This window comes from Leptopilina boulardi, unplaced genomic scaffold (assembly GCF_019393585.1).
Source record: "Leptopilina boulardi isolate dan_hultmark-lab unplaced genomic scaffold, ZJU_Lbou_2.1 LbouV2_211, whole genome shotgun sequence".
Taxonomy (NCBI): Eukaryota; Metazoa; Arthropoda; class Insecta; order Hymenoptera; family Figitidae; genus Leptopilina; species Leptopilina boulardi.
In genome coordinates this window covers 546,373-572,623 of record NW_026137765.1, presented here as the reverse complement: position 1 = coordinate 572,623, position 26,251 = coordinate 546,373, and the positions used below count along the sequence as shown (strand labels likewise).

Genomic DNA, 26,251 nt, shown 5'->3' with positions numbered 1-26,251 from the left:
TTGTAACATACTTTTAGTAATTCTTTCATAAAAATGATAATAAATGCTTAATGAGATGTTTATATTACATGAATTGTTTAATAAAAGAATGTACTTTTGAAAAATTAGATGAAAAATGGTTGCTGATTTGACCATTGATATTTGCAGTCAATGAAATTGCAAATGGCCGCCATCATGGTGAAGTAGAATCTGATTGTTTTCGCGTACTAAGAAATTTAATCGAAAAAAATGTTGTGCCCGTGCGATAAGAGAAGCTTTGGATGAACAAAAAAAACGGTATAAGTGAGCTTTTTAATCTTGATAATTTAAAAAGAGTGAGTGATACGAACTAATGTGTTAAATTCATGATTATCTTCGACGTGGATGGACACGCGCCCAATTCTTATCCGGCAACCGCATTAAAATATGCAGAACTTGGAAATCATTTATAATCGATAATTCATCTATCCTGTGATCAGTATTATCACAATAAACACTTTGTTTAATGGTGATTCAAGTTGCAAGATGAAATTCCTATTAGAAATGATGGTGATTGTGTATCATAAAAGAGAAGGTAAACAATGAAATAAAGTTGGCGCGGTGTCTGCTTTCTCGGGCATGCCGCGTGTTCTTTATACACATGCCCCAATTTTTTTTTCTCTCTTTCTCTCAAAAACAGCATTACATTTTCTTCACGGGAGTCTACAATTGTCGATGTTTTTGTTCCCTTGTGTAATTAATCTTTATGCTTTTAATTTTATTGTTTCATATAAATACAATTATCGACATTTTATACTTTATTTGAAGGTCATATTTCCATGATTTGGAATTATTCATTGTTTTTGAATTTTTTTTACGAAATATTATGGATTAAGGGTGGTAAAATTTAATAATTAAATGTGATATTTTATTTGATTGGTGTTAAAGTGGTTTTTAATAATATTGATGTGTTCATTTAAATAACCATGTGTTTTGCTAAATCTAGGTTATGTAAATACTTGTCATTAAAGCACATATACACAATATTGCTGAACTTTCATTTTCTTGCGAATTACGAATTTCGTAAAATATTATATACTTCAATTATTGTCGAAATGTGTAATTTAATAATTTTTTAAATTTTTATTTAATATTTGGAGGACAATTAAAGACTCTGAATGTAAGACTTTATGAAAAATTAATTTAAAAATATTTTTTTGTTTTACAGATCTGTGAGTAATTTTTTTATAAAGTATCGAAAACAAATTAAAATAAAAAAATAGTTATGCCTGCTGTTAGTATTTGCGATTCCGTCGCGGTGGTCCTCCGCAACAGTTTGGAGAATAGCCAGTCTAAATCAGACGACCTGTCGATTACAATAGCGGACAGTATTTCACGAATTGCGGAAAGTAGTATTGAATACGAAAAGAAAGCACAGACCTGTAAGGCCAGAGAAGGACTTGATCCTATTAAATTGAAGATTGCGACTTTTTATACTATCAATACGGAAATAACGGATAGTGGAAATATGAAAGAGGGTGCCTCATGTTCAAAACGAACAAACGCCAGAAAGACTGAACCCACATTACCGGAAGCAAAATCCGTTTTATATCCAGCGAATAAAATTGTTTTAGGATGGAAAGACAATTTTCCAATTGGCGCTGGAATGATAAATGTCAGTAATTCATGCTATTTAAATAGCACACTGCAGGCTCTTTTTCATGTTCCGGCTCTTGTTAATTGGCTATTATCTGACAGTCACCATAGCTCAGGTTGTGATCAGAATGGTAAGATATTTTTTGTTTTTAAACCTTATTTTAATTTTTAATTTTCATTTATTGTTTTAATCATTTCTTTGAATAATTGTATTTTAGATGGAGGTGAGTGCCTTACTTGTTCCATGGCAAAGACTTTAAAATTTAGCCATCAAAAGACGGGGGATGCTTTCAGACCATTTCTCATTTATAATAAACTTAAACGTGAGTATTTTTTATTAATTTGTAATTTACAAATTAGATGAATATTGAAATTAATTTTCTTTTTTTCTTGATAGTAATTTGTAGAACTATGTCACCGGGAGACCAAGAAGATGCTCACGAATTTTTACGTTATTTATTGGAGGGAATGGAGAAAGCATACTTGATAAGACATAAGGCAACTAAATTAGACAATTATTCAAAGGAAACAACACCGGTGAATCAAATTTTTGGCGGTTATTTTCGCACAGAAGTAAAGTGCCTCCAGTGCGATCATATATCGACGACATTTTCACATTTTCAGGTAAATTATAATCATATAAAAATAAAATTTATTTTTTAATTAAATTGTTAATGAAAATAAATATTTTTGCAGGACTTATTGGTTGATATCAGGAAAGCAAATACTTTAGATGAAGCGCTTTCTAGTTATTTTAGTCAAGAGCATTTAGATAACAATGACTATAAATGCGAAGCATGTAAGCGACGAGTTCCTGCCACTAAACAATTTAGTTTAGAAAGACCACCAAAAGTGCTTTGCGTACAACTTAAACGATTCAGTCATATGGGTGGTAAGAATATGAAGAATATTGGATTCAAACAAACAGTTGATATGGGTCCATATTTGTGGCGTGAAAAAGGTGAACCACAGAAAAAATTGAATTATAAATTAACATCAATGGTAACACACATGGGACCTTCAGTTAATTGCGGTCATTATACAGCCGTTGCCCAAGTATCATCAGGGAAATATTATACATTCGATGATTCGTCTGTTCGTCAAATAAGCTTAAATACAGTATTGAATACAAATGCTTATATAATGATTTTTGAAATGGAACCTGAGAATCAAAATCATTTGAATAGTCATCAAAATATCAAAGTAAATGGATCATTAACGGCGAAAAATTTTTCACCAATTACAATAAATAATGCCGAGAAACTTGCGGCAAAACCCTCGACATCGGGTATTGTTACACAAAATGGTTTTGACAATAATGGCTCAAAACATAAAGAACTGAATCAATCAATTAATTGTCAATCTACGTCGTCGTCGTCGTCAACCTCGTCATCGCCACAAAAAACCAATGGTCTTCACAGTACTAACGGTCAAAAGAGTTCCAATTTCATTGGTCCTTTATTACCTCAAAAAATACAGGAAAAATCTCAACCACGTTTAGTGTTACATTCGAAAAATGGCAAAGTATTGAATGGTAGTAGTTTAGTACCATACGATGGATCGAGTGACGATGATGAAAATAATTCCATTAGTACATCGAAATCACAAAATAATTCCGAGAATACTAATAATTTGAAACCAAATCCATTTAATAGTGGTAATAGCCAAAAAGTGCTAACTCCGAAAAATGAATCGCCAATAAAATCAGGAACAAATTCATCCAAAGATTCATCATCGTCGTTTAAGTCGAATGGAAATGGTTTTACGCCATTTTCAAAGTCTGTTTATAGTGGTATACTTCAGACAACAAAGCAAAATAATGGAACTGTTAATGGTAATGGAATTAATAAAAATCATCAAAATACATCGCCAAAACATCATCAAAATGGAAAATTTGATAGTAATGGAAAAATGGAAAACAATGGCAAGGATAAATGGTTTAGTCCAACAAAAGCAAAAAACAACGATGATGGATCTTTAGCGGCTAGCAGTAATGGTTGGCAAGTTTCAAAGGATACTCAGGCACCATCTTCAACGGCCATTCCAAATGGATGGTCCGTTACTGATAACAATCGGTGAGTTTATTTTTTAAATTCTTTATCGCTTTATTTTTACAATTTACCATGATTTATACGATTCTTAATTTTATTTCTTAATTTTTCAGGGAAGATAATGGAAAATACAATTACAATTCAACTCCAAATGCCGCGGCATTTCGTGATTTTAATGGGACAAATCGTTCCGAAACGGTGTCACATTTATTGAAGACATCGCATCGTGGTTATGGAAGTAATTCTGGTCAGTACACAAAAAAGAAAGAGGTTTCTAAACCTTTCAAAATTATATTAACATCACGTCCTATGAAAACTTTAATTGATGATATTTTCATTACAAAAACAAAATTCTCATCTTCCATAGAGAAAAAAAAACTTATTCGCAAAAATTTCAGAGAGAATAAAATTAAATTTAATAATATGTTCTCGGAAAAAAATAAAAATTGCCAACAAAATTCAAGATTATTATTTAAAAAAAGATATACACGGGAGAAAATTTTGGAAAATTTTCACAATAATCTGATTGATTCGTATTTATTTTATTTCATTAATTATTTACTACATTATTCATTTTTCGCGTTAGTTTAACGTGTGAATTATTTATTTGAAAACTGTTTTCCTAAGATATAAATTCTAAAGTTTATTTTGTTTTATAGTTTAAAAAAATGTTTCTATTTTTCACTGAAGAAAAAGAATTTTTTTGTAAAATATTGTATCAAATTCGTTAAATATATGTATAGACATTAAAAATACAAATATACATAAAACAAAAACTACTTTACTCATTAAAAATTCACTCATTTGAAAGGTTATTAAAAATCAATTTGAAAAATAAACATTATTTTAAGAAAAAATTTTAATGAGACTATAAAATTCAATTTTTTTTTTTTTATATTTGGAACAGAAATGTTGAAAATTTGATTCGTTTTTACAGTAACGAATTGGAATGGCGGAAGATCGCGATTAGAACGAGAAGTTGATGACGAAAGACGACAAGAAAGGAAACGTCATTTGGATCCTGACGATGAAGAAATCGATAGAGGTCGCACGAAGAAAATGAAAATTCATCGTGAATATAATCGTTTTAATGTATTTCAAGAATATCAAAATATGAAAAGCGGACAACGTCCAATGGGTTATCATCGAAGAAATTATTACAATACATCATCTCATAATAGAGCACGATACAATAATAGGCCCAATTATCACAGATATAATCAAAGTCAAAATCGCAATCACTGGCAACGCAGATAGAAAAGGAAAAGTGCAGTGAAATGCGCTTTTTAAAAATGAGCGTTCTATATAATTGATTTTTTTTTCATTTAAAAATTGTCGATTTTCTCAATATTTCGACGAATGAGAATTTAGTGGATAAAAATAATTCGCAGCCAACGTTGCATTTCGAATTAATTGAATATTTTCTCAAGACTATTGACATGTTTTGACTGCTAGAACACTCTATCCTCGTTTTAAATAGATTAACAAAAAAAAAATCTAATAAAAAAAAGACAGATTTTTTCGTTTCTGCTTTTATCGAGGATATGTAAAAAGAGATAGATAGAGTGAGAGAGAAGGAGAGAAACAAAGAGAGGGGTAAAAAACGGTTTTAGACCATTTTTTATGTCTAAAATAAAAACCGAAAAAATTTTAGGGGGAATTGTCGTGTTTCTTTTATTTAATATACTTTTTTTTCTCTAAATAGAAAATGCATGTTTTTCATGTACTTTTAGTGAACATGAGTTTTTTTTTTTAGATTTTATTTGTGGGATATAATTACTAATAAAAATATCAATAAAAGTTCCTTATATTATATGCTCGATTTTTTCGCAAAAAGAAATGCGATCCGTCCTCCTTTATTCTATAGCAATATAAAAAAAAAAAATTATGATACTCGGTTCCCAGATGTAGTTAAAGAAAAAGTATAGTTACTTATACTGATCTAGCGGTTATAGTTCATCGATTATTAAAAAATAAAAAAAAACCGCAAGATGATGATAATTGTATTGTATATTTCCAAGGGTCTTGTTGTATATTCGCAGAATATTTTTTTGAAAGATCATCGAATATCATGACTCTAATATTGATTAATCAATTAATGGATTTTAAAAAATGTATGAAAGAATGTGAGAACATTTTGATGCCCGCTTAAATAAGAAGCCATTTAAGGAATTAATTTAAATTGTTTAATTATAAGATCAATTCTTATGGCGAAAAGAGAATGAAATTTTTGAGATAGACCGAAAGAAAGAAAGAGAGAGTGAGAGAGAGAGAAAAAAAGAGAATGTGAATGTGAGAATTAATTAATTGTTGAAGCAAATACTATGAGACGGTGATAAGTTTCTTATTCATAGTCTGCTCCAATTTATAATACCTCGTTATATTATTCTATAAATTAATACTAGCCAAAAAGTTAGACCTACGAAACATTAAAGAAAAAAAAAATAATTAAAAGAAATAGCTAGACATTAAACATCAACATTATAAATAATGTAATCGACGTCTGACTTGATTTACATACTTACCAGAGCTGTCTTCAGTAAAACGACGTCTGTATAATGTATGTATATCCGCATATTTGCTATAAAATTAAAAAAAAAATATATTCAATAAAAAGGAATGAATTTAAAAAAAATGTTTGCTTTCTTTTTGTCATCTTTTAAAAAATTTGTATAAGTAGTTTTTTTTTTCTTTAGGTACAATACTCAAATTTTTTTAAAAGATTTTAAAATTAGAACTAAAATTTGATGAAACTCAATTTCTTCAGGATCGATATTGTTTTGATTATTTTATTAATATTGATGAAATTATTATTTTTATTCTAATTTATATATTCTCTTCATTATATTTACCTTTGGTATTTACATTTTTTTTCCACAATGTCAAATGAAGGTAAACACACACAGTTTTCGACTAGTTGTTCTTTTGTTTTGATTTGTGTCGCATGAATATACCAGAAAGTTACAAAAATGGAGGATTCAGATTATTTAGTAGACTCATGGAAAAAAAGTCCATTTTTTGTTGTTCAAGATGAATATGAATTTACGTGCACAAGACTTCTAGAAAGAATAGAAAAAATTGTAAGTTATTGTTTTTCTGATATAAATATTGATATAACTAGATTCATATTTGTATTATATTAAATGCTGATATGATTTTTGTAGCTTGCAAATGTCCAATTGGAAAAGTTAAATATTGAAAGTATTCACAATGAATTAGATAATGAATTAGATGAATTCAATGAAATTTCAAATGAATTAAATAATAAAATTAAGTCACTTACCAGTTTATCACACACTCATTACTGTGTGAATTATAATCTAAAGGATTTCGTGGAAGATGTTTCTTCACGATGGCAGGCAGCAATAAATGAGGTACAAATACTCTTCAGTTACTTTAAATCTCAAAGAATATTTGTCCATAAGAATATAAAATTATTGTTATTATTATTATTTCTATTTTCTTTTCATATAATTATTTATTTATATTCGTAGGGAAACTTGCATTATTGTAGAGTTCGAATATCAACTCGATCAATTTTGAGAAAAATTCAAATTGATGCCGATGAAATTAAACTAATGTTACAATTTTCAATATGCAATTGTAATCAACAATGTATTGAAAAAGGATTTTACATTTGGAATGAAATTTATCGATTAATAGAGATCATAGCTAATTGCGATCATGAGGTAAATTTTGTTATTTTTAATTAATTTTCCAAATTATTTATTTTATTTTTAATATCTTTTTCTTTTATCATTCCCAAAAAAAAGGTTCAATTACTGATGCCAATCCGCGATATTGCACCACGTATAAACAATCTCATTTCATCGATTAATAATTTCGTTAACAATAATGAATTTATTCGATTTAATTCAAAATGTGAGGAATTAACCGTTTTTCCTTATGTATCAAAATTATTAACAGGAGAACTTATTGGCTTAAAGCCAATTAATCCTGAATTTGTTTTAAAAACAAATGCACTAAGGAGACCAATTTTTATCACTAGAATAATTAGACAAAAAGTAAAGAATCGTCTAAATATTTGTGAATGTTAAAAAGAAACTTTAAATATTATATATGTTAATTTAAAATTATTTATATCGTCAATGTTTTTCTATGTTCAGTGAAGATATATAGTATTGTCTACAAATTTATGTAAAAATAAATAAATATTTTTAATAATAATATATTTTTTGTTTTCAAAAAGAAAAAATCCTTTTAAAAAAAGATTGGAATTTGCAAGAAAGAAATTGTAACAAAAAAGATGTTAAAATTTTTAAAAAATATACATATTTATATGTAATAATTTACAATGTTTTATAAATACATGATTTAAGAGTATTGAAAAGCAAACAGAAGGAAATTAATATTTCGAAAAACAGAGAACAGTTTATATATATATATAGATTTTTCTTTCTTTTTTTCTGTTAATTTAAGAGTAAAGAATAACTATATATAGGACAATATATATCTATTGTATATAATTATTGATTGTAGATCAATTTTATAGTTCCATTGATAAATATCTCTATATTGATAAAATTCTGAAAGGCAGAGGAAAATATTTTTTTTTTTAAATATTCTTTCGTAATATTTACTCCTGTCTTGGTAAAATATTTTACTATATATATATATATAATATATATTCTGATGAACATTGGAAATAAATATTTTCTAAACTATACAGCTTTCAATGTATGAAAAATACAGAAGCTTTTCGAAATTCTTAATTATAATATGCGTTATCTTCGCTTTTATCAATGAATAATAACAGTTCTTTTTTTTATTGCGGGACTAGATTAAAAAATGCCTTCCAAATCTGGCCATGGAATTGGTGGCGCTAATCTCAAGGATGTATCCTTGTTGCGCATAAATGTTGGTGGTTGTAATTGACGTTTTTCCTAAAAAAAAATTAACGCAAAAATAAATAACTACTAAAAAAAAAAAATTAGATAGGAATGCAAAAAATATTTTTAAAAGATACATTTTGTAATTCAGAAATATTGAAAATATTTATTATTATTATTATTACCGGTGGTCGATGAGGTGGTATTGTAAAATTTACTGGTTTATTGGTCCAGCCTTTTGTATTTAAACATTTATAGCAGACTTTCGATTCTGATAAGCATTCAACGTGATATCCATGACCGCATCCAAAAATCACTATATATTCTGTACAATTAGCAAATTTTTGTCTACATATTGGACAAGTCAGCGAATTACTTGAGCAACCTTTTCCACTGTCCCTAAAATTATTAAAATTTTAATAAACAAGGTTCTAGTGTAATTTACAATTTTTTCTTTAAATTTGTATTCGTTTTTACCTCAAAGTTCGTTTAAGAGCTTCATGTATTTCCAAACTGACAAGCCTCGATGTGGTTTCCACTAATGTTTGCTCGTATCTCGAATGCGTCAAAACACTAGTAAGCAATTGTCTAATATCACCGATTGTTCCACTAGTGGCTAGTGGATGTTTTAAAATTTGCTCCAAAACCATTGACAGAGCTGTGGTACCGCTTAAAGATTCCAATACAATTTTTAACAGTTTTCCTCTTAATTTTTCAGCTGTAAATAGTATGAATAAAAAAGTTTTTTTTTTAAATTATTTAAAAGAACAACAGAATAAATCAAAAATACCTTTATGAATATTATTATCGGAATGTGGATGAAGTACAGTCTCAACAAGTGGCATCCAATCGAGAGTACCAGCCGCTCTTCGGCACAAGGCAGCCAATTGTGTTGTTATTTGAACAGCGTTAACATCCGAAACGTTTGTTTGACAACACTGAAAAAAAGATTTTATAAAATCTTCTTATTAAAAAGATATTTTCAAATTTGCATAATTATATTACCAGTGATAAATTTTCTTCCAGTCTTTTCAAGAGTAAATTGAAAGCCTCCTCATAGTTTCCAAGTTTCTCCAACATTATAGCTTCTCCATCTTTATGATTTGTATTTTGTACTATTTTTAGGGCCTCATCCAAACGACAACCGTGAGATCCATGTAGATGACTAGCGACCTTGACAAAAAAAAGTAATAATAATTTTTTTTGTTATAAATAAATTTAAAATCATAAATTGACAATAACTCACATATTCTGGTTCAACTTGACACATTAAAGTTAAATATTTTTCTAAAATTTCAGTGGACAATTCCAATTTACTTTCCTCTTCTTTAAATTGCATTAATTGAAATAGTGCTGACAAAAGTGAATACTGTAAAACTGAATTGTCCTCAAGTTTTTCGAGAATTTTATTTAATTTAGTTGCAACACGACTCGCTATTATATTGGCCAATTGGCTTGCATCAATTTCAACAAGTGATATGATGTGTGTTATTAAAACACTATAAAGTGATGTTATTGGCAGTAATTGTAAACGAGACCAAATTTCACCATGTCGGGACGGATCTGCTATTAAACATCGTATTACCGATGACCATTCTTCTCGATCAGTGTAAAGTAATTCAGAAACACGTAAACTAAAATCAAAAACACATTATTATCAAAAACATACAAAACACAATTTATTAATCTGAAAAATCGAATTAAAAAAATATATATCTTACAAATTTGCTCTCTGTGACAAATTCAATAAAGTAGTATCCGACATATTTGTCAATTTTCTGGAATCTATAAGTTGAAGAATAGCATTTTCCTTCTCCTCTATAAAATCCCTTAAACAAGTTTGTTCCGAGCCAGCGGCGAGAATTTCAACAATTCTATTTAAAACATTTCCCTCCAAACTCACCATATTCTCAGCAACTTCATTAATAATAAAAATAAAAACAATAACTCTTTGTCCATATACTAAATAATCAGGATTATTCGAACTAAGTGGTGTACTTGGCATTACAATTGTCAATAAAATATCAACAATTCTCTGTCTTTGTCGTAGTCCCATTTCAGTGGTAAATTCAGGCTCTTGAAAAGCCATTGCAATAACGTCGAGAAATCCTTTAACGTCAAATTTCAAAAATGTACGTAAATAAGGATATTGTCGTTCAGTATCAGTTGCAAGACTCGAATGTTGCGAAAGTAATGCACGCAAAACATCGGCTTTCACACGTTTTGGTAAACCCTCGGGTAATTCACCTTTTGGAAAATCACGTCCCGCTAGACAACAACTGCAATAAACTAAAAGTGCATTTCCAAGTGTGATACATTCATAGGATTGTACTTCTTTTTCATCGGCTAGTTTATTTTGTAAAACGGGCACGAGTTGATGAATTGGAGCTGTAAAATCACCAAGAGCCGTTTTTTGTAAATGTATCAATGCTTCCCACAATCCTTTATTACGACAAACTGTTGTCACCTGTAAATTTTTTTTTAAATTAAAATTTTTAAAAATAGGGGAGAAATTTTATACTTACTTGATGTATATCGAGACAATCGACTTTGAGTAAAATAACAACGGCCTGTAGAGAAGTTAAACGATTCTCCTGTTCATATAATGTGACAAAATTTTGTGCAATAATAGGTGGTAGAGACGGTGGCATACTGCCTTCAAGCAGAGGCGATTCCAAACAACAAAGATAAGTTGCTTGTAAATTTTCCGATTCAGAAACAAGATCCCACAATCGTCCAAAGAGTAATTCTGTATTCTCAAGTTGAACACAATAATCAACACAATAGGAAACTATTTCCGTTCCAGTGGCATCACTAGCCGATAAATTATTTAATTCGTCCATATATTGAATAAGAACCTGACAAACTTTATCTCTAGCTATTTGCTTTCGACGTTGCTTCGAGCCACGTAAACCAACCACGGCTTTTCCTTTATCTTGATAAAATGTAAGTCCCAATGCCAATGCCTCTTGAAAACGCCGCTGCAAAAAATAAAAAAAATAAAATAATTTAATAAATTCACGCTCTGAAGAAAGGAAACTTACCTGTAACGTTAAATGACGCAATCTTTCCATCCAAGTTCTTATACAAACAGCGTGAAGACTTTTTGTTCCTAAAAGAAGAAGTTGACTTCCAAATGTGACGACTGTATTGTAACATGCTCGTTCACCAGCCATTGACATTGCCTAAAAATTATTAACAACAAAAATTCAAATTACATTTTTTCTGTTAAAAAATTAGCAATAGAAGTGTTTCTAAATTCTACCTTGGAGACATTTCCTCCGGTTGTCAAGCCTTTAAAATGACTCGAAGCGTACGAAATACCAACGCAACTGACATCTAAAGTTTCTAAATCATCCTGCGTTCTCACGTCCAATAAATGCAGTCTTTCTTGAATGTCTAATATTATCAGAGATCTTGCATTGAGCCATCGAAGATTACTCATTGTATATGGAAGTACTACTTTACGAAGTGGAGTTAATTTTATTCTGTACGAATTCATTTCGCATTCTGTACAAACCTATTTTAAAAAAAAATTAATTACATTAAAACAGAAATTAAAAAAGGAGAATAAAAATAGAGAAAATAAAATAAATGATAAAGTACCTGATAAAAATGAACAACCGAGTCTCGACCAAGAGCCAGGACTGGGTCGATAACTCGAGTTGCATTTGCCGCTTGAATGACGACTAATTGCCAAGAAACTTGTGGTGGCGCAAAAGCAGGACCTGTTAATGCTTGACAAAGGACAATTCTCATTCTTGGCCTTATGCAAACGACTATGACCTGAAAATTTATATTTCTATAATACAAAATATTAACAAACATTAATGAGATAAATATTATGAAAATATTCAAATAAAAATAACAAAAATTAAAAATAAGATTAATAAATATAAAGAACCTTTGATAAAGTTGCCATTGCAACGAGTGTATAATTTTTCAATGGATGCGTTGGCAAATCATTAAGAAGTAAAGGTTCGAATGTACAAACTTCTCCTCGTGCTCCGCTAAATAAAAGTTTACTGTCACATCCACGAACACCCATGACTCTTGTGAAATTTAATTCAAAAACCGAACCACCACTGTCACTGCAAAGTGCCAATTTTGGAGAATCTGTAAACTTGAAAAAGAAACACATTGTTAAAAAAAAAGAGAACTACATTTAAAATAAAAAATTACAGACTTACTTTAACATGCAAAACAGCTGTTCCCGGTGGATGAACATCAGTCAATGTTCGCAAAACTTTGCCATTACTACTATCAATCATGAGAATATATCCCCTAGCAAAACCAGCTAACAATCGACTTCCATCATGATTAAATCCCAATGCAGAAACTGATCCCTGATGTCTTGCTTCTTGATCACACCATCTTAACGTTTGAGTTGAATCAAAACCCAAAACAAGACCATGACTAGTTCCAATAACTAACATATTTCCCCCAGCTGCCACTGCACTCGCCAATCCTGCATTTATTTTTTCCTAAAAAAAAAATTAATAGTCATTATAAATATTTCAAAAGTAATTTGAATTAAAAACGAAAATCTACATACAGAAGCAGATGTAATTTGAGCACAAATCCCTTTTAGAATCACATGTCTCAATATTGCTCCCGAAGCCGGTGTTTGTGTTGTTCTTTGTTTACTCAGCGAATTTAATGATAAAAGACTACCGACACTGGCTGTTTCACTTCCACCTAATTTATCAATAGATGCTGCACCAATATCGTCATCTGTTCCCGAAAGTGAAGCACAATCCGGCTCTGTTAAAATACTTTCTAAGGAGGGTAATTCCTCCACAATTGGTATTGCATATTCCGCATCGTCGAGCTGAAAAAAAAAACATTTAATTTCCCTTAATTCTCAAATTAGTTTATTACTAAGTAAATTATTGAATTCAAATCATAAAAATTAAAACTAATCATCAAACAAGAGAAAATGAATAAAAATTAATAATTCAAAACTAATTTGCACAAAGATAGATTTTACAAATAGGAAAATAATTAATAATATCAATTACCTCTTCAATTTCCAAATTAATTGCTTCTGCTGTAAGATTTTCAAGAGATCCAATGTCCACCGATCCATTCTCAGCCATTTTTATTTAATCTGTCATAAGTCTTTCATATCAGTCGATAACTCGTAAACATTATTTATATTCCGATGTAAAACGAGTATAAATTACAATTAATATTATTTTTTATATATTTATTTATTGCACGAAAAAAAACCTTAGCGGTATAGACCTAACACTTGATTTATAGGTTAGAATTGATATTTAATTAATAATTTTCCATAAAAAGAAAATTAAATTTGTGATATGTATCGATTTTCACTGTTTTTAAAGTTTACTAATAAATCAATGAATTTTATCGTTTCTTTTCACATTAATTATTGAATTTATTTATGAAAATTTAATCAACTGACAGTTGACAGTTCCGCAGGAGTGACAGCTCTTACGTTTTACGTTATGTTTATTACATTCAGTTACATCGCAACACGTCGCACGTCAACATTTATGATATTATAATTAAATTACTCATTTAAAATGGTGAAAATAAAATTTAATTAATAAAAGATTATAAAGTTATGTAGAATAATATAAAAAAAGGAACTAAATAATTATTAATATAAAAAGAACGAAAAGGTTTCATAAGGCCATTCATAACCTTAAAATTACATTCAATAATTGCGCTGATGCAATTGGTGTAATCTTTAAAAAATTACAGTTAATAATTTCTGTATTTCTCTAAATTATTTTTTAATTCCTTCTGTTGAATTTTAAACAAAAGTTTCAATGGAAAAATAATATAGGGTTTTAGAACCCAATAGTAAAAACTTTAAATCTGACAAGGAAGACAAGAAGATAATCACAACGTCCGCCTGTCAAAAGGTGTGCTTGATTTAATTGTGTATGGTGGATATAATAACTGGGTTAAAATTGTGTAAAAACTTGGGTGAAATTGATGGATGTTTTTTGTATAAAGTAAAATTTATGGAAATTGCAATAATCAATTATTTCATGATTGATAAATGATGATTTGTAAAAAATAGTTGTTGCATGGATATGCAATTTGTGAGAGGGTTAATGCCAACTCATCTAACTAAAATTATTAAAAGCTGTATATGATACACCCAAGACGTATATTTAATTTTTTTTTTTTTTTGATAAAATACATCATCAAGTGTTAATTGTTCATTAACAACGTGTAATGAGTTAATTAAGTGTTTGAGAGAAAAGAAATTTGCCGACATGACAAGCTCAATCGTTGGAGGTGGTCAAGAATCTGTGACAAAATTTTTCGAAATTCTTCAATCAGATCTAAAGATACTTGCTGGTGAAACTAAAAAGAAATATCCACAAATTAAAGAGGTACTTATGTTAATTTTATCCATATAAGTATTGTTTTTCTGCGTCAATTAGCAAAATTCAAGGTCGTCAATTAAACCAGTTTTTTTAAAAGAAAAATTACAAAATTTTATTATTGCTTCACCATGAAGGAATTGTAAAATTGAAATATTATTCTAAGCACTAAACAAGTTCTTTTATTAGAAATGTTTTTATTATATTATTATCTTTTTCAATTAAGTGCATAATTAGTGTACAGAAAATTACTTTTAAAGCACTTTAAAAAAACTTTCCTGGAAAAACTCTTAATAGTTTCAATTTATAAATATCATTTTTTTTTTAAATCTAAAATAGAGTGTAAAAATTAATAAAAATAAAAATTCTTTTTGTTATTGAAATTAAAAATAAATTTTTCAGTCATGCGAGGAGGGAATCGCGAAACTAAGATCCGCATCTGGAAATCCAGGAAGCCAAATATATTACGTGGTGAATCAAATTTTATTTCCTTTGGTTCAAGGCTGTGAGAGTAAAGATGTGAAAATTATCAAGGTTCGCACTTTTATTTATCTTTAAAAATTTATTCTCAGAACAATTTTTGTTCCTTTTTTTTAATGCAATTCCAATTTTTTTGTTGTACAGTTTTGCTTAGGAGTAATGCAAAGATTAATTACTCAACAAGCAGTTGATCAAAAGGGTGCACGTTACATCACAGATACACTATGGATGTTGATGGAAGCTGGAACAGAAGAAGTAAAAGTCCTACAAACAGTTACATTGTTACTCACGAGTAATACACTCGTTCATGGAGAGACGCTTTCAAGGGTAAAAAATAAAATGTCCATTGTCTTCTTTTTCTATTTGTAAAATTGTTTCCGTTTTCTCTTTTTAGATGTAAAAATAGATGCGTTGAAATCTCTCTTTATCTCTTTGACGTTACGAGCACATTGTTTCATATTTATTAATATGGAAATTTTTTTAAAAATTATTTTGTTTATTTAAAAATAGTTTTTAAATAGATTTCTTTTACTATTTTTTAAAAATTGTATTCATTGTTCTTTAGATGTAAAATTTAATTTTTTTAAAAATAATTTTACTATTTATGTGTCATTTACATTTCAGAATCTTGTCTTATGTTTTCGATTGCATTTCACTAAAGATTCGACAACAATAAATACAGCAGGAGCAACTGTGAGACAATTAGTGTCATTAGTATTTGAACGTGTGGTGGCGGAAGATGAAGAAAATTCTGAACAGCGTTCAATTGAAGAAATTAATTTAGAAGAATTGAAATCACCAACGAATCAACCGCCAAAAGGCCTTGGACCATGTGCTGCCGATGCTTTTTTAATGTTTCAGGTATTTTTTATTAAATTTTATAAATTTCTTCACTTACTAAAATTTTAAAGAATTATTTTTAATTTGCATTTTTATTTTAGGATTTAGTCCAATTGGTGAATGCAGATCAACCTTATTGGTTGACAGGAATCACAGAAATGACACGTACTTTTGGTTTGGAATTATTGGAATCTGTTTTAATAAATTTCTCCTCTGTATTTTTCAAGGTTTCTATTTTTTTAAATTAACTATTATGATAGTAATTATCAACTAAAAATTTACTGATAGAAAATTATTTATATTTTTTCACAGCATCCTGAATTTAGTTTTCTTCTGAAAGAGAGAGTCTGTGCATTGGTTATTAAATTATTTTCACCAAATATTAAATACAGAAATTCGGTACCGGCTTCAATTCAACAAGCAACACCTCTTGATAAACCTTATTTTCCAATTAGCATGAGATTGTTGCGTGTTGTTTCTATTTTAATACAGAAATATCATTCCTTGTTGGTAAGTTTAATTTAACATCGTTTTTTTTTATTACAAAATTATTTGTATATTTTTTAAAAATTGTTTCATTTAAAATGAATTGAATTTTACAGGTGACAGAATGTGAAATATTTCTTTCGTTAATTGTAAAATTTTTGGATCCAGACAAACCAGTTTGGCAACGTGCTTTAGCATTAGAAGTTTTACACAAAATGACCGTACAATCTGATTTATTGACAAGCTTTTGTAATTGTTATGATCTTAAACCACATGCAACTAATATATTTCAAGATATTGTTAATAGTCTAGGAGCTTATGTACATAGTCTTTTTGTGAATCCACACATGATTGGCTCAGCTAGCATGGGTAAGTTTATTAATTAATTATGTAACATTTATTTATTTCAATATTTTTTAAAACTGTTTTTTTTGACAAAAAAGTAATAATTTTTTTTTTAAATATGATTAATTCATTAATTTTATTAAATTTTTGACAGGCTCATCAACACCTGCTGTGCAATCAACTGCACCAGCACTTTTAGCAGGTATGCCAATTGGTCCTGGTGTCTCTCCTCAACCTGGATTTTATTCCAGAGGAATATGGTTACCAGTAGTTGTCACATTTCCAAGTGGACAAGCAAAATCTACATAGTTCGTATTAAAATACAATGTTTAAAAATAATAATAATTCTATTTTATTTGCATTTATAAAATTATTTATTTATAGTTTATAAATATTTCTACAATGATTTAATTTTTCTTCTAGTCTTGATATGTTGGATAAAATTGAACCACCACAGATACCAGATGGTTATGGGATCAGCATTGCATACGCTTGTTTGTTAGATATAATTCGCTCAATAGCTTTAGCGATTATTGGTTCAAGAGAGGAAAATACAGAACATCGATATAATCCTACAGAAGCTGAGAAGAAGCTTCACGTTCAATTAATTAATTCAAGCTGGTGTGGTCTGTTGGCGGCTCTCAGTCCTTTAATAGATGCTAGGTGAATATTTAATTCTTAAACTAAAAATCAATTTTTTTCTCTGTAGTAATATTTAAAACTAAATGTAAATATAATAAATAATTTATATATTTTTCTTTTTTGCAGCACTGATGAATCGGCAACAGAAAATGTTCTAAAAGAAATACAAACATTTGCTTCATTATGTGGTTTACTCGATTTACATACACCTCGTGACGCTTTTATAACAGCAATTTGTAAAGCTTCATTACCTCCACATTATGCTCTCACTGTTTTATATAGTGCACCGCAAGGAATTCCGAGTGCACGACCACAAGATTCTGTACAATATAATCCTGCATCAATGGGAGATTCTGATTATCGACAGCAAGTTGTTGCTGTTGGAACTCCTTTACCTACAGCATCATTGCCAATTGGTATATATATTTTAATTTTTTAAACATTTTACATTAAATTATTAATTTAATTTTATATAAATTAAATTTTCATTTTTGTTGTATATTAATTTTTGTAGGCGCTCAACAAGGACCAGTTATGTTGACAGTGAAAAATCTTCAATGTATGCGAGCTTTACTTTTATTGGCACATTGTCATGGCAGTATTTTGGGCACCGCTTGGCATTTAGTGCTGACAACACTTCAACATCTTGCTTGGATTTTAGGATTAAAACCATCGACCGGCGGTTCATTAAAGGCAGGAAAAACTGCTGCTGATTCAAATGCAATGTTGACAACAGCTGTTATGGCTGATTTGCCGGTTCTCAGCGCAATGCTCAGTAGATTGTTTGAGAGTAGTCAACATCTTGATGATGTTGCTCTTCATCATTTAATTGATGCTTTATGTAAACTCAGCCATGAAGCCATGGAATTGGCTTATTCGAACAGAGTAATTAATTGCTAATTTATTTATTTATTATAAAATATTTATATTTTATAAAATAAAATTAACTTTTAATTTTAGGAGCCGTCATTGTTCGCTGTGGCAAAACTTTTGGAAACTGGACTTGTAAATTTACCACGAGTTGAAGTTTTGTGGCGACCATTGACTAATCATTTACTCGAAGTTTGTCAACATCCTCATATTCGTATGAGAGAATGGGGAGTCGAAGCTATTACTTATCTTGTGAAAGCTGCTCTTCAACATAAATATCCTCAACCACTTCGCGATAATCAGGTAAAAAATGAATTATTTATATTTTATAATATTTTTCTACTTTAATATATATATAAAATATTAAGCTTGTGTAGTTAAGGAAATAATTTTTAATTGGTCAAAGTTTGCATTTCAAAATGAGTTTTAAACAAATAATTTGATGGGGTTTTCAGAAATTGCAAGTTTTACTTTTGGGACCTTTATCCGAATTGTCGTCGGTTCGTCACGCCGACGTAAGACAACGGCAATTAGAATGTGTTTTACAAGTTCTTCACGGTGCAGGAGAAACTTTGTATCATGGTTGGCCTTTGGTACTTGGAATAATTGGCGCCGTTTCCGATCATCATGGGTAAATTTTAAATATATCATACTCTTTTGTAATTTATTTTTTCTATAATTATAAATAAAAATTTTTTTTGTTTATTTTTTAGGGAAAATTTAGTTCGTATAGCTTTCCAGTGTCTTCAATTGGTAGTCACGGATTTCTTACCAGTAATGCCATGGCGTTGCCTTCCATTGTGTGTCGACACTGCAGCTAGATTTGGATCTCAAACACAAGAATTAAATATTTCCCTAACTGCCGTTGGATTAATGGTGTGACATCGTTTATGAAAAAAAAATTAATTTATTGATTAACAAATTATAAACGAAACGTTAAAATTTTTTCTTCTATTTATTTTTCAGTGGAATATTAGTGATTATTTCTATCAAAATCAAGAGAAGCTCTGCGTTTCATTGCGAGGAGATTTGGCAAATGTGTTTCCTGATTTTCCTGGAACAACGAATATGCCAGCCTTTGATAAGCTGTGGATGTGTCTTTACGCGAGATTAGGTTTTTCTATTTTTTAATAATAATAAAATTATAAATTTATTTCAAAATAATTGAAATGATTAATTTTTTTTTTTGTTCTGTAGGTGATCTTTGCGTGGATTCGAGACCGGCTGTTCGAAAATCTGCTAGTCAAACATTATTTTCAACAATCTCAGCACACGGTGGACTTTTGCATCAACCAACATGGCAAGCTGTACTCTGGCAGGTATTGTTTCCACTTTTGGATAAAGTCAGATGTCTATCGAGTTCAGCGAGTAACGAGAAAGTTGATAGTGGTGGTAATATTCTTATTCATCATAGCAGAAATACAGCGCAAAAACAATGGGCAGAAACTCAGGTAAGAATGAAAATATATAAGAAAAATTCACTTTTTTAATTATAGTTATAAAGAAAAAAAATTTCTGAAAATTATTAATTTTTCTTTTATTTCATTTTAAAGAGGACATTATTGTAATATATATTAAATTTATTAATTCAGGTTTTAACTTTGAGTGGTGTTGCTCGTGTTTTTAACACAAAACGACAATTATTACAAATGCTCGGTGATTTTCCACGTGCATGGTCTCTTCTTCTTGAATTTATTGAAAATTCCGCTCTCAGTAAAAACAACGAGGTAAGTAAAAAAAATTTTAATTTCCCTATTGATAATATCATAGAAAAAATAAATTTATCATTATAAATTAGGTTTCTCTGGCGGCTTTAAAATCGTTTCAAGAAATTTTGTATCTACCAAAAAATGCGGACAATAATGATCCAGTTCATTCGGAAGATTCAGAGGCATTGTGGTTGGTTGCCTGGCGTGTTTGGTTGAGTATTGGAACTGAAAGTACGAGTCCACCTCAGGAAAATGAAGTTGAACTTTATGTTCCCTCGCAAGCTTTTCTCACTGCTTTAGTTCAAATATTTCCAGCAGTGTTTCAACATATTAAAAATAAGTAAGCAATAATTACAATATTAAAATTGAGAAAAATAGAATGAAAAAATTAATTTTTAAACTAAAATAAAAATTTAAGAGTATTTTTTAAAAGTAAAAATGGCTTTTTTCTTTAAGATATACCAGCAATGATTTGCAGAAATTGTGTTCAGTACTAAAAAATGCAATTGCTGTTCCTGTTCATGGAGAATCGACACCCTATATTTTACCTACAATACCAGATGCTATTCTCACTCAGCTTCAAGATGGAATTTTACACTCGATGGAACTTTTACAGAAGGTCTGTTTTTAATATTTTTTGAACAAATCAAATTATTTTTCTATAAATTATTTTTTAAATATGTACATTTTTAAACATTTTTTTTAGGAAGCACTTACTGGTCCTGAGAATTTAAAGACAATGATTGGTCCAATTTTCCTGCAACTTTTATATTTCTTAAAATTAGCCTGCGAAGCGCCAACTTATGGAAAAGTGACAACAAAAAATATTTCTCAAGTGAGAGGAGTATCTGTGAGTTTTCTCATAGAAATATAAATTTTATTTATTAAATATTTTCAATTTTAAAAATCAAAAAATTACTGAAATTTCTATTTTTTTTTCTCGACAGTCGGACTGGGTGACAATGAACTATGTGCCTTTTGGAGAAAAAGCCTTATCAATGGTAGTTAATTTATATCAAAAAACTGCACACGAATCACCAGTGATTGAAGGACAAATTTTACGACACATCATTGAAGCCATACATTTGCCATTGTCAATGAAATATAAATGTCCATCGCAAACAACATGGAAATTGGCAATTACAAATCTTTTGACTATTTTGCATATTGGAATTCCTCTTGCCAGAAAGCATTCGGAACCATTTCAAAATATGTGGCCAAAATTGGCAGATACTTTGGACGATTTTTTGTTTCCCAAAAGGTTTGAATATTTTTAATTTTTACTTTAATTGTACTTTTGATAGTTTGTTTTTTTATTTTATAAAACATTTTTTTTTGTTTATTTAGCGCTTTAAATTCAGAGAGAGGTGTCGAAGAAATTCAAGCCGACGAGGCTGTTGATTGTCAAGTTATGGAACTTCTTCGAGATGAAGTGCTGCCTCATTCACAAAATATTCCTCATCAATTTATACTTCGAGTTGTTATGCTTTTAAATAAAGGATCAATTCATTCGGCAACGGCAACGAATATAGGTGAAAAACAAATTAAATTAATAAAAAAAACAAATTATTAAATTTTTTGACATAACAAATTTAAATTAATATATAAAATAATAATGATAATAATAGAAGGTTAATAAAATATACTTTTAGAGAAAAATGGGGAGCCAAAATTACGAGAAGAATTTGCAAAGACGTGTTTTGAAACTCTGCTACAATTTTCATTGCTCGATGGCTTGAGCAATGAACTTGAATCGAGTAGAGAAAAATTGCCAGAGGACGAGGGCGGAATTGCTGGAAGATTAGCTGTCACAGCTCTTCTTCACAGGTTTCAGGAAGTTTTGAAACGTTACATCGATGATGAGAAGAGAAGTGGGAAATGTCCTTTACCCAGGTATTATCATAAACGATAGAAAAAAAAGTTATTAAATTCAAATTTATAAAAATAAATAAAATGAATAAATTTGAATCTTTTAAAAATAAAATAACTAATACAAAAAATTAAATTAACATTTTATTAATTAATGATGAAAAATATTTATTACGTACTATGTTCTAGATACAGATTGTCAGAGATTTCTTTCGTTTTAAAAGCCGTTGCAACTCTCGTTGTTTCTCTTAAAAAAGCACCTGCAAATAAAGGTAACAAAAAAAAGATGAATTTTTTGAAGAAAATTTTATTGTTTTAAATTTTTGTCATAAATGATTAATTTCAATTTGAAAACATAAAAAAAAAATTATTTTCAGTTGAACGATCAGTCTGGGAACAATTGATTGGCCTTTATCCGTGTTTGGTGGAATGCACCGTTGCCACTGCATCTGGACCAGTTTCACGATCACTACGGGAAGCATTAATGCAATATCATGATTTATTGCGACCTCCTCCTTTATCGAATGCACCAACGTCCAATGGTGTTTGACCAACACATTCGATTCTATTAACTAGAAGTTTCCGTCAATGTCCGTAACGCTAAATATTGTGAGTACATATCAATTTCTCCTAAAATTAGTTTAAATTGAATCATAAAAAAAATTATTACTTTATTTAATTTATAAAAAAAATATTTAACTTAAAAAAAAATAATAAATTTTTTAAAAGCTAATTTTAATCTAATTAATTAAAAGAAGCTTTTAATTTATTCTGAAAATACAGTAAAAAATAAATATATATATATAGATAATGTTAATAATTTATTAAGTATTGAAACTTTGCAAATAAACAATCAGTTTTATAATTTCAGATACATTTAGAGCAGTTTGAAAAACTCTTTTTAATGAATCGAGAGTTTTCTGTTGTATAAATCAATTTAGAATTGATAATCGTCTGCTTTTATAGAATCTGTATATATAAATATTTATACCAAAACGTTATTGCTGTCTCTCCTTTTTTATGGGAAATGCAATTGTGTTAAATGTGCTCTTTTTTTTAAATGTGCTCTATCAAAACAGAGATCGAACTGAATCAACTTTTTTAAAACCTGATTAGATTTATATATATAAATATTATAAAAATGTTACTATAATAAAATTATAACTAAGAAACCAAAAAAAAAATAACAATAGTAATAAGACGATAGAATCTTATAAAAAAAACTTGATAAACTCTCTAACTATAAAAAAAATTCTATAATTCGATTTAAAAATTTGTAAATCAGGTGTAAAGTTGATTTAATTTAAAAGCAGTAACAAGTATTAATTTTATCTTTTTTGCAATAACGAGCTCGCTTATGATAAATTTTCTAAAAAAAAAAAACAAACAATAACTAGTGTCTTCAGCAATGAATTGATTATCAAGTTGACTAACTATGAGAAAAAGACTTGAGACCATTTTACAATATTATATATTATATAAAGTACAGGGAAGAAAACTCTTTCTTATTAATAAATATACTGTAGAGAAAATTTACATTCCACCAAATAAGCTTCTTTTCAATTTAATTGTGAATTAAAGTGTCTATTGAGCTGCATAATGCATGTTGGGAAAAAAATATTTAAAATAATTTCAACTATTATTATTGCTATTAATAATATTACTGTTAAAATTTATTTCTAATAAAAATAAAAAATGTTTACAATATTCGAAACAAAAAGGAACAATCAAACAATTTATAATAAAATATTATTATAATTAAATAATCACAAAAAACAAAAAATAATATTAAAACAAACAAATTTTTTATCGTTAAATATTAGTATAACAAAATTAAAATCTTACTTTTTTAATCGCCATTTTAAAATTATGAAATTTTAATTTAAGTAATAATTTACAAATTATTATACATATGAAATTATTTATTTTCGAGCTGAAAATATTATCTACAATTAATAACTTAATATTTAATATAAAATTAAAAATTATTTAAGTTACAAATTTATTTAGTTATAAAATAAATACAAAAAGAAATATTTCAGAAACGAATAAACGATTTTTAGTTTTTTTTTTAAATTCGTTTTTGTAGTGTTATTAAATAAATCAAAAAAGTAAAAAAGCTATATTGTTGAAAAATAAAATTGAATATTATAACAAAAGAGGAAATGGAAAATATCACAAAAGAAAAAAATATATATGAAAAAAATTATCGCAAAAATAAAATAGATATTATAAAGAAAATAATATTACAATAAATGAAAAAAAAAAATGTAAAATATATATTTACAAAAAGAAAAAAATATATTTTTAGTTTAAAATTTCAATGATTGAAAATATTTTTCAATATTTTTTTTCTCCTTTCGCCCAATAGACATTTTAACAATATATATATTAGAAATTTTAAATCATGTTTTTGAAAAAAAAATTATAATTAGCAAAATAATCATAAAAACATATAAATATATACATAGAAATATATATTCTACATTAATTATAATCAAACTTTGAACATATTAACCGTGTAGTACAATAAATAATTGATTGTCGTGATTTTTATATACAAAAAAAAAAAAAAAATAGAAAAAATGTTCAAGGTGTGTTTTGAACGACAAATTTTCATTTAATTATTCAACTTTAAAAGCACATTTTTGCTATTACTGATTACAATATTTGAAAAAATAATCTATAATATTTTGCTCGTTAGTTAAAAAAAATCGTGCAAATTAGTTTCTTAAGGAATTGTTTCCATATTATGTTTAAATAGCTGTAAATAAACATTAGAATGCGTGCAATAAATTATAGTTTATCGAGCTTTTTACTCTTATGTAAATATCAAAAACGAAAACTACAGTTTCCATCAAAAATCGTTGTAGAAGATGTGATTGTAGACAATTTTATAAATTTTAAAATAATGTTCATCATTTTATTCGTAAGAAGAGGATGCTACTGTAAGAATGTAAATAAAATAATAATTGAATAAGAAAATTTGAAATCAGTTTTTATTTAAAAAAAAAGTTTAACTACTTTTCAGAAAAAAAATATTATGCAAACTTTATAGAATTATTTAATATTTTCAGGAAGGGAAAAGGAAACAACAATTATTTTTAAGATGATAGATATATTTTAAAAACAAAAATAGAGTACACAGCTATACAACATCTTAAATGCGTGATAATTTTATATTTTGAAATTTCTTCCCGCTAAATGGAATCTTTTATTCTCTTTATTTTTTTTTTTACGAAACTTTTTAACATTTCATGGAAAATTGCATTTACATTCATATATTTTTGAAAAGCAGGTCCTGTTAAAAAGAACTTGTGTGCACATTATATTTTCCTGCTTTCAAACATTTCACAGACATTTTTTCTTTTACTTTTCTTGTAGATAATTAATTAATTTTTATTGTTTCTAAATTTTTTTTTCAAATTTTCTGTGAAACATTTTTTCTAGGAAGATATTAAAAAAAATAAAGCCATAAATTTTTCCATTTTAAATTTGTATTGTACATGAGATAAGTTTTAGTGCGTTTGTTGAAATAATAATTTTTTTTAACGCCTTTTGTATGAAAGATCTACATCTATAAAAAGCATATTTATAATCTAGAGTTCACAGCATCTTATTATACAATATGTATTATATTTAAATTAATTCATAAAATTCCATTTTATATATATATAATATATTTAGTAATATTGACTTCAATATGGTTATTTGCTCCTTTTTTTCACTGATAATTCAAAACGACACTTTCAATCATATATTTGAACAAATAAGAAAAATTAATTTGAATGAAACAATAAAAAATAAAAGATTGAAATAAAGTCACTTTTTATCAAAATATTTTAGTTTTTTCTTCTTTTGGAAAATCTGGGTCAATGATTGAGAGGGAATTGAATACACAATGAAAGTTCTCGCATCGATCATTATATTCAATTTCTGTTTCTTTCTTCTGAATTGCTAGTCGGATTTTCTTTTCAAGGAGCATAATACCGAATTTTTTTTTTTTTTTTTGTTAATAATAGTCTCTTTTCTGATTCCACCCACATTCAACTTGCGCTTTTCATAAACGACAATTTCCCCCTTTCCCCTCTCTATATACATATTAGATTTTAATACACACGTAACGAAAA

General features: G+C 28.1%; 5 protein-coding genes across 8 annotated transcripts in view; 3 read left to right on the top strand and 2 right to left on the bottom strand.

The window, feature by feature from the left end:
- LOC127278811 (Kv channel-interacting protein 1) overlaps positions 1-6,658 on the bottom strand; it is a 39,817-nt gene extending 33,159 nt beyond the window's left edge. Inside the window, exons 1-2 of one of the 2 annotated variants that reach the window (XM_051300710.1) lie at positions 6,518-6,658; positions 6,191-6,246 (exon numbers count right to left, since the gene is read on the bottom strand). In XM_051300710.1, the coding sequence (XP_051156667.1) occupies positions 6,191-6,241 (51 nt within the window). In that variant the 5' untranslated portion in view covers positions 6,242-6,246; positions 6,518-6,658. Of the gene's footprint in view, positions 1-6,190; positions 6,295-6,517 lie in introns of those variants that run through there. The other variant, XM_051300711.1, reaches the window with a different exon arrangement.
- On the top strand, positions 159-5,478 carry LOC127278804 (ubiquitin carboxyl-terminal hydrolase 36). Its single transcript, XM_051300693.1, has 7 exons — positions 159-553; positions 1,187-1,745; positions 1,833-1,937; positions 2,012-2,238; positions 2,311-3,689; positions 3,779-3,912; positions 4,603-5,478. Exons 2-7 carry the CDS (start codon positions 1,244-1,246, stop codon positions 4,920-4,922), a joined length of 2,667 nt encoding a protein of 888 aa, XP_051156650.1. The 5' UTR covers positions 159-553; positions 1,187-1,243; the 3' UTR covers positions 4,923-5,478.
- On the top strand, positions 6,595-7,855 carry LOC127278810 (uncharacterized). The gene is made up of 4 exons (XM_051300708.1): positions 6,595-6,745; positions 6,830-7,039; positions 7,160-7,354; positions 7,439-7,855. The coding sequence occupies exons 1-4, from the start codon at positions 6,635-6,637 to the stop codon at positions 7,721-7,723; spliced, it is 801 nt and encodes a 266-aa protein (XP_051156665.1). The 5' UTR covers positions 6,595-6,634; the 3' UTR covers positions 7,724-7,855.
- An 80-nt stretch (positions 7,856-7,935) lies between these two features.
- Positions 7,936-13,963, bottom strand: LOC127278771 (vacuolar protein sorting-associated protein 8 homolog). Its single transcript, XM_051300630.1, has 15 exons — positions 13,537-13,963; positions 13,071-13,346; positions 12,706-12,999; positions 12,420-12,638; positions 12,122-12,301; positions 11,781-12,035; positions 11,560-11,700; positions 11,041-11,496; positions 10,237-10,982; positions 9,762-10,149; positions 9,521-9,688; positions 9,306-9,453; positions 8,993-9,233; positions 8,701-8,914; positions 7,936-8,569 (listed from the first exon to the last, which is right to left on the bottom strand). The coding sequence occupies exons 1-15, from the start codon at positions 13,612-13,614 to the stop codon at positions 8,468-8,470; spliced, it is 3,906 nt and encodes a 1,301-aa protein (XP_051156587.1). The 5' UTR covers positions 13,615-13,963; the 3' UTR covers positions 7,936-8,467.
- A 315-nt stretch (positions 13,964-14,278) lies between these two features.
- On the top strand, positions 14,279-25,106 carry LOC127278770 (protein MON2 homolog). Of its 3 annotated transcripts, none has more exons than XM_051300629.1 (26): positions 14,279-14,889; positions 15,283-15,414; positions 15,505-15,687; positions 15,985-16,221; positions 16,302-16,427; positions 16,513-16,710; positions 16,803-17,055; positions 17,186-17,339; positions 17,455-17,694; positions 17,800-18,089; positions 18,188-18,558; positions 18,634-18,846; positions 18,999-19,174; positions 19,257-19,419; positions 19,510-19,657; positions 19,741-19,994; positions 20,136-20,270; positions 20,342-20,592; positions 20,709-20,871; positions 20,959-21,087; positions 21,200-21,513; positions 21,600-21,784; positions 21,905-22,145; positions 22,311-22,393; positions 22,499-22,730; positions 22,993-25,106. In XM_051300629.1, exons 1-25 carry the CDS (start codon positions 14,770-14,772, stop codon positions 22,669-22,671), a joined length of 4,932 nt encoding a protein of 1,643 aa, XP_051156586.1. In that variant the 5' UTR covers positions 14,279-14,769; the 3' UTR covers positions 22,672-22,730; positions 22,993-25,106. The 3 variants fall into 3 exon arrangements, with proteins under 3 accessions (XP_051156586.1, XP_051156585.1, XP_051156584.1); XM_051300628.1 differs by having other exon boundaries at positions 14,281-14,889; positions 20,959-21,102; positions 22,317-22,393; XM_051300627.1 differs by having other exon boundaries at positions 14,283-14,889; positions 20,959-21,102.
- Positions 25,107-26,251: the final 1,145 nt, after the last annotated feature.

Excerpts from the sequence above, each read along its gene's own strand:
- LOC127278810 (XM_051300708.1), top strand. The coding sequence starts at position 6,635 with ATGGAGGATTCAGATTATTTAGTAGACTCATGGAAAAAAAGTCCATTT. Across the intron at positions 6,746-6,829 it reads TAGAAAGAATAGAAAAAATT|CTTGCAAATGTCCAATTGGA; the intron begins GTAAGTTATTGT and ends TGATTTTTGTAG. Across the intron at positions 7,040-7,159 it reads GGCAGGCAGCAATAAATGAG|GGAAACTTGCATTATTGTAG; the intron begins GTACAAATACTC and ends TTATATTCGTAG.
- LOC127278770 (XM_051300627.1), top strand. The coding sequence starts at position 14,770 with ATGACAAGCTCAATCGTTGGAGGTGGTCAAGAATCTGTGACAAAATTT. Across the intron at positions 20,593-20,708 it reads TTTCAACATATTAAAAATAA|ATATACCAGCAATGATTTGC; the intron begins GTAAGCAATAAT and ends TTTTTCTTTAAG. Across the intron at positions 22,146-22,310 it reads GGGAAATGTCCTTTACCCAG|ATACAGATTGTCAGAGATTT; the intron begins GTATTATCATAA and ends ACTATGTTCTAG.
- LOC127278804 (XM_051300693.1), top strand. The coding sequence starts at position 1,244 with ATGCCTGCTGTTAGTATTTGCGATTCCGTCGCGGTGGTCCTCCGCAAC. Across the intron at positions 1,746-1,832 it reads CTCAGGTTGTGATCAGAATG|ATGGAGGTGAGTGCCTTACT; the intron begins GTAAGATATTTT and ends ATTGTATTTTAG. Across the intron at positions 3,913-4,602 it reads TGGTTATGGAAGTAATTCTG|TAACGAATTGGAATGGCGGA; the intron begins GTCAGTACACAA and ends TCGTTTTTACAG.
- LOC127278771 (XM_051300630.1), bottom strand. The coding sequence starts at position 13,614 with ATGGCTGAGAATGGATCGGTGGACATTGGATCTCTTGAAAATCTTACA. Across the intron at positions 12,302-12,419 it reads CAATGGCAACTTTATCAAAG|GTCATAGTCGTTTGCATAAG; the intron begins GTTCTTTATATT and ends ATAAATTTTCAG. Across the intron at positions 11,701-11,780 it reads CCGGAGGAAATGTCTCCAAG|GCAATGTCAATGGCTGGTGA; the intron begins GTAGAATTTAGA and ends AATAATTTTTAG.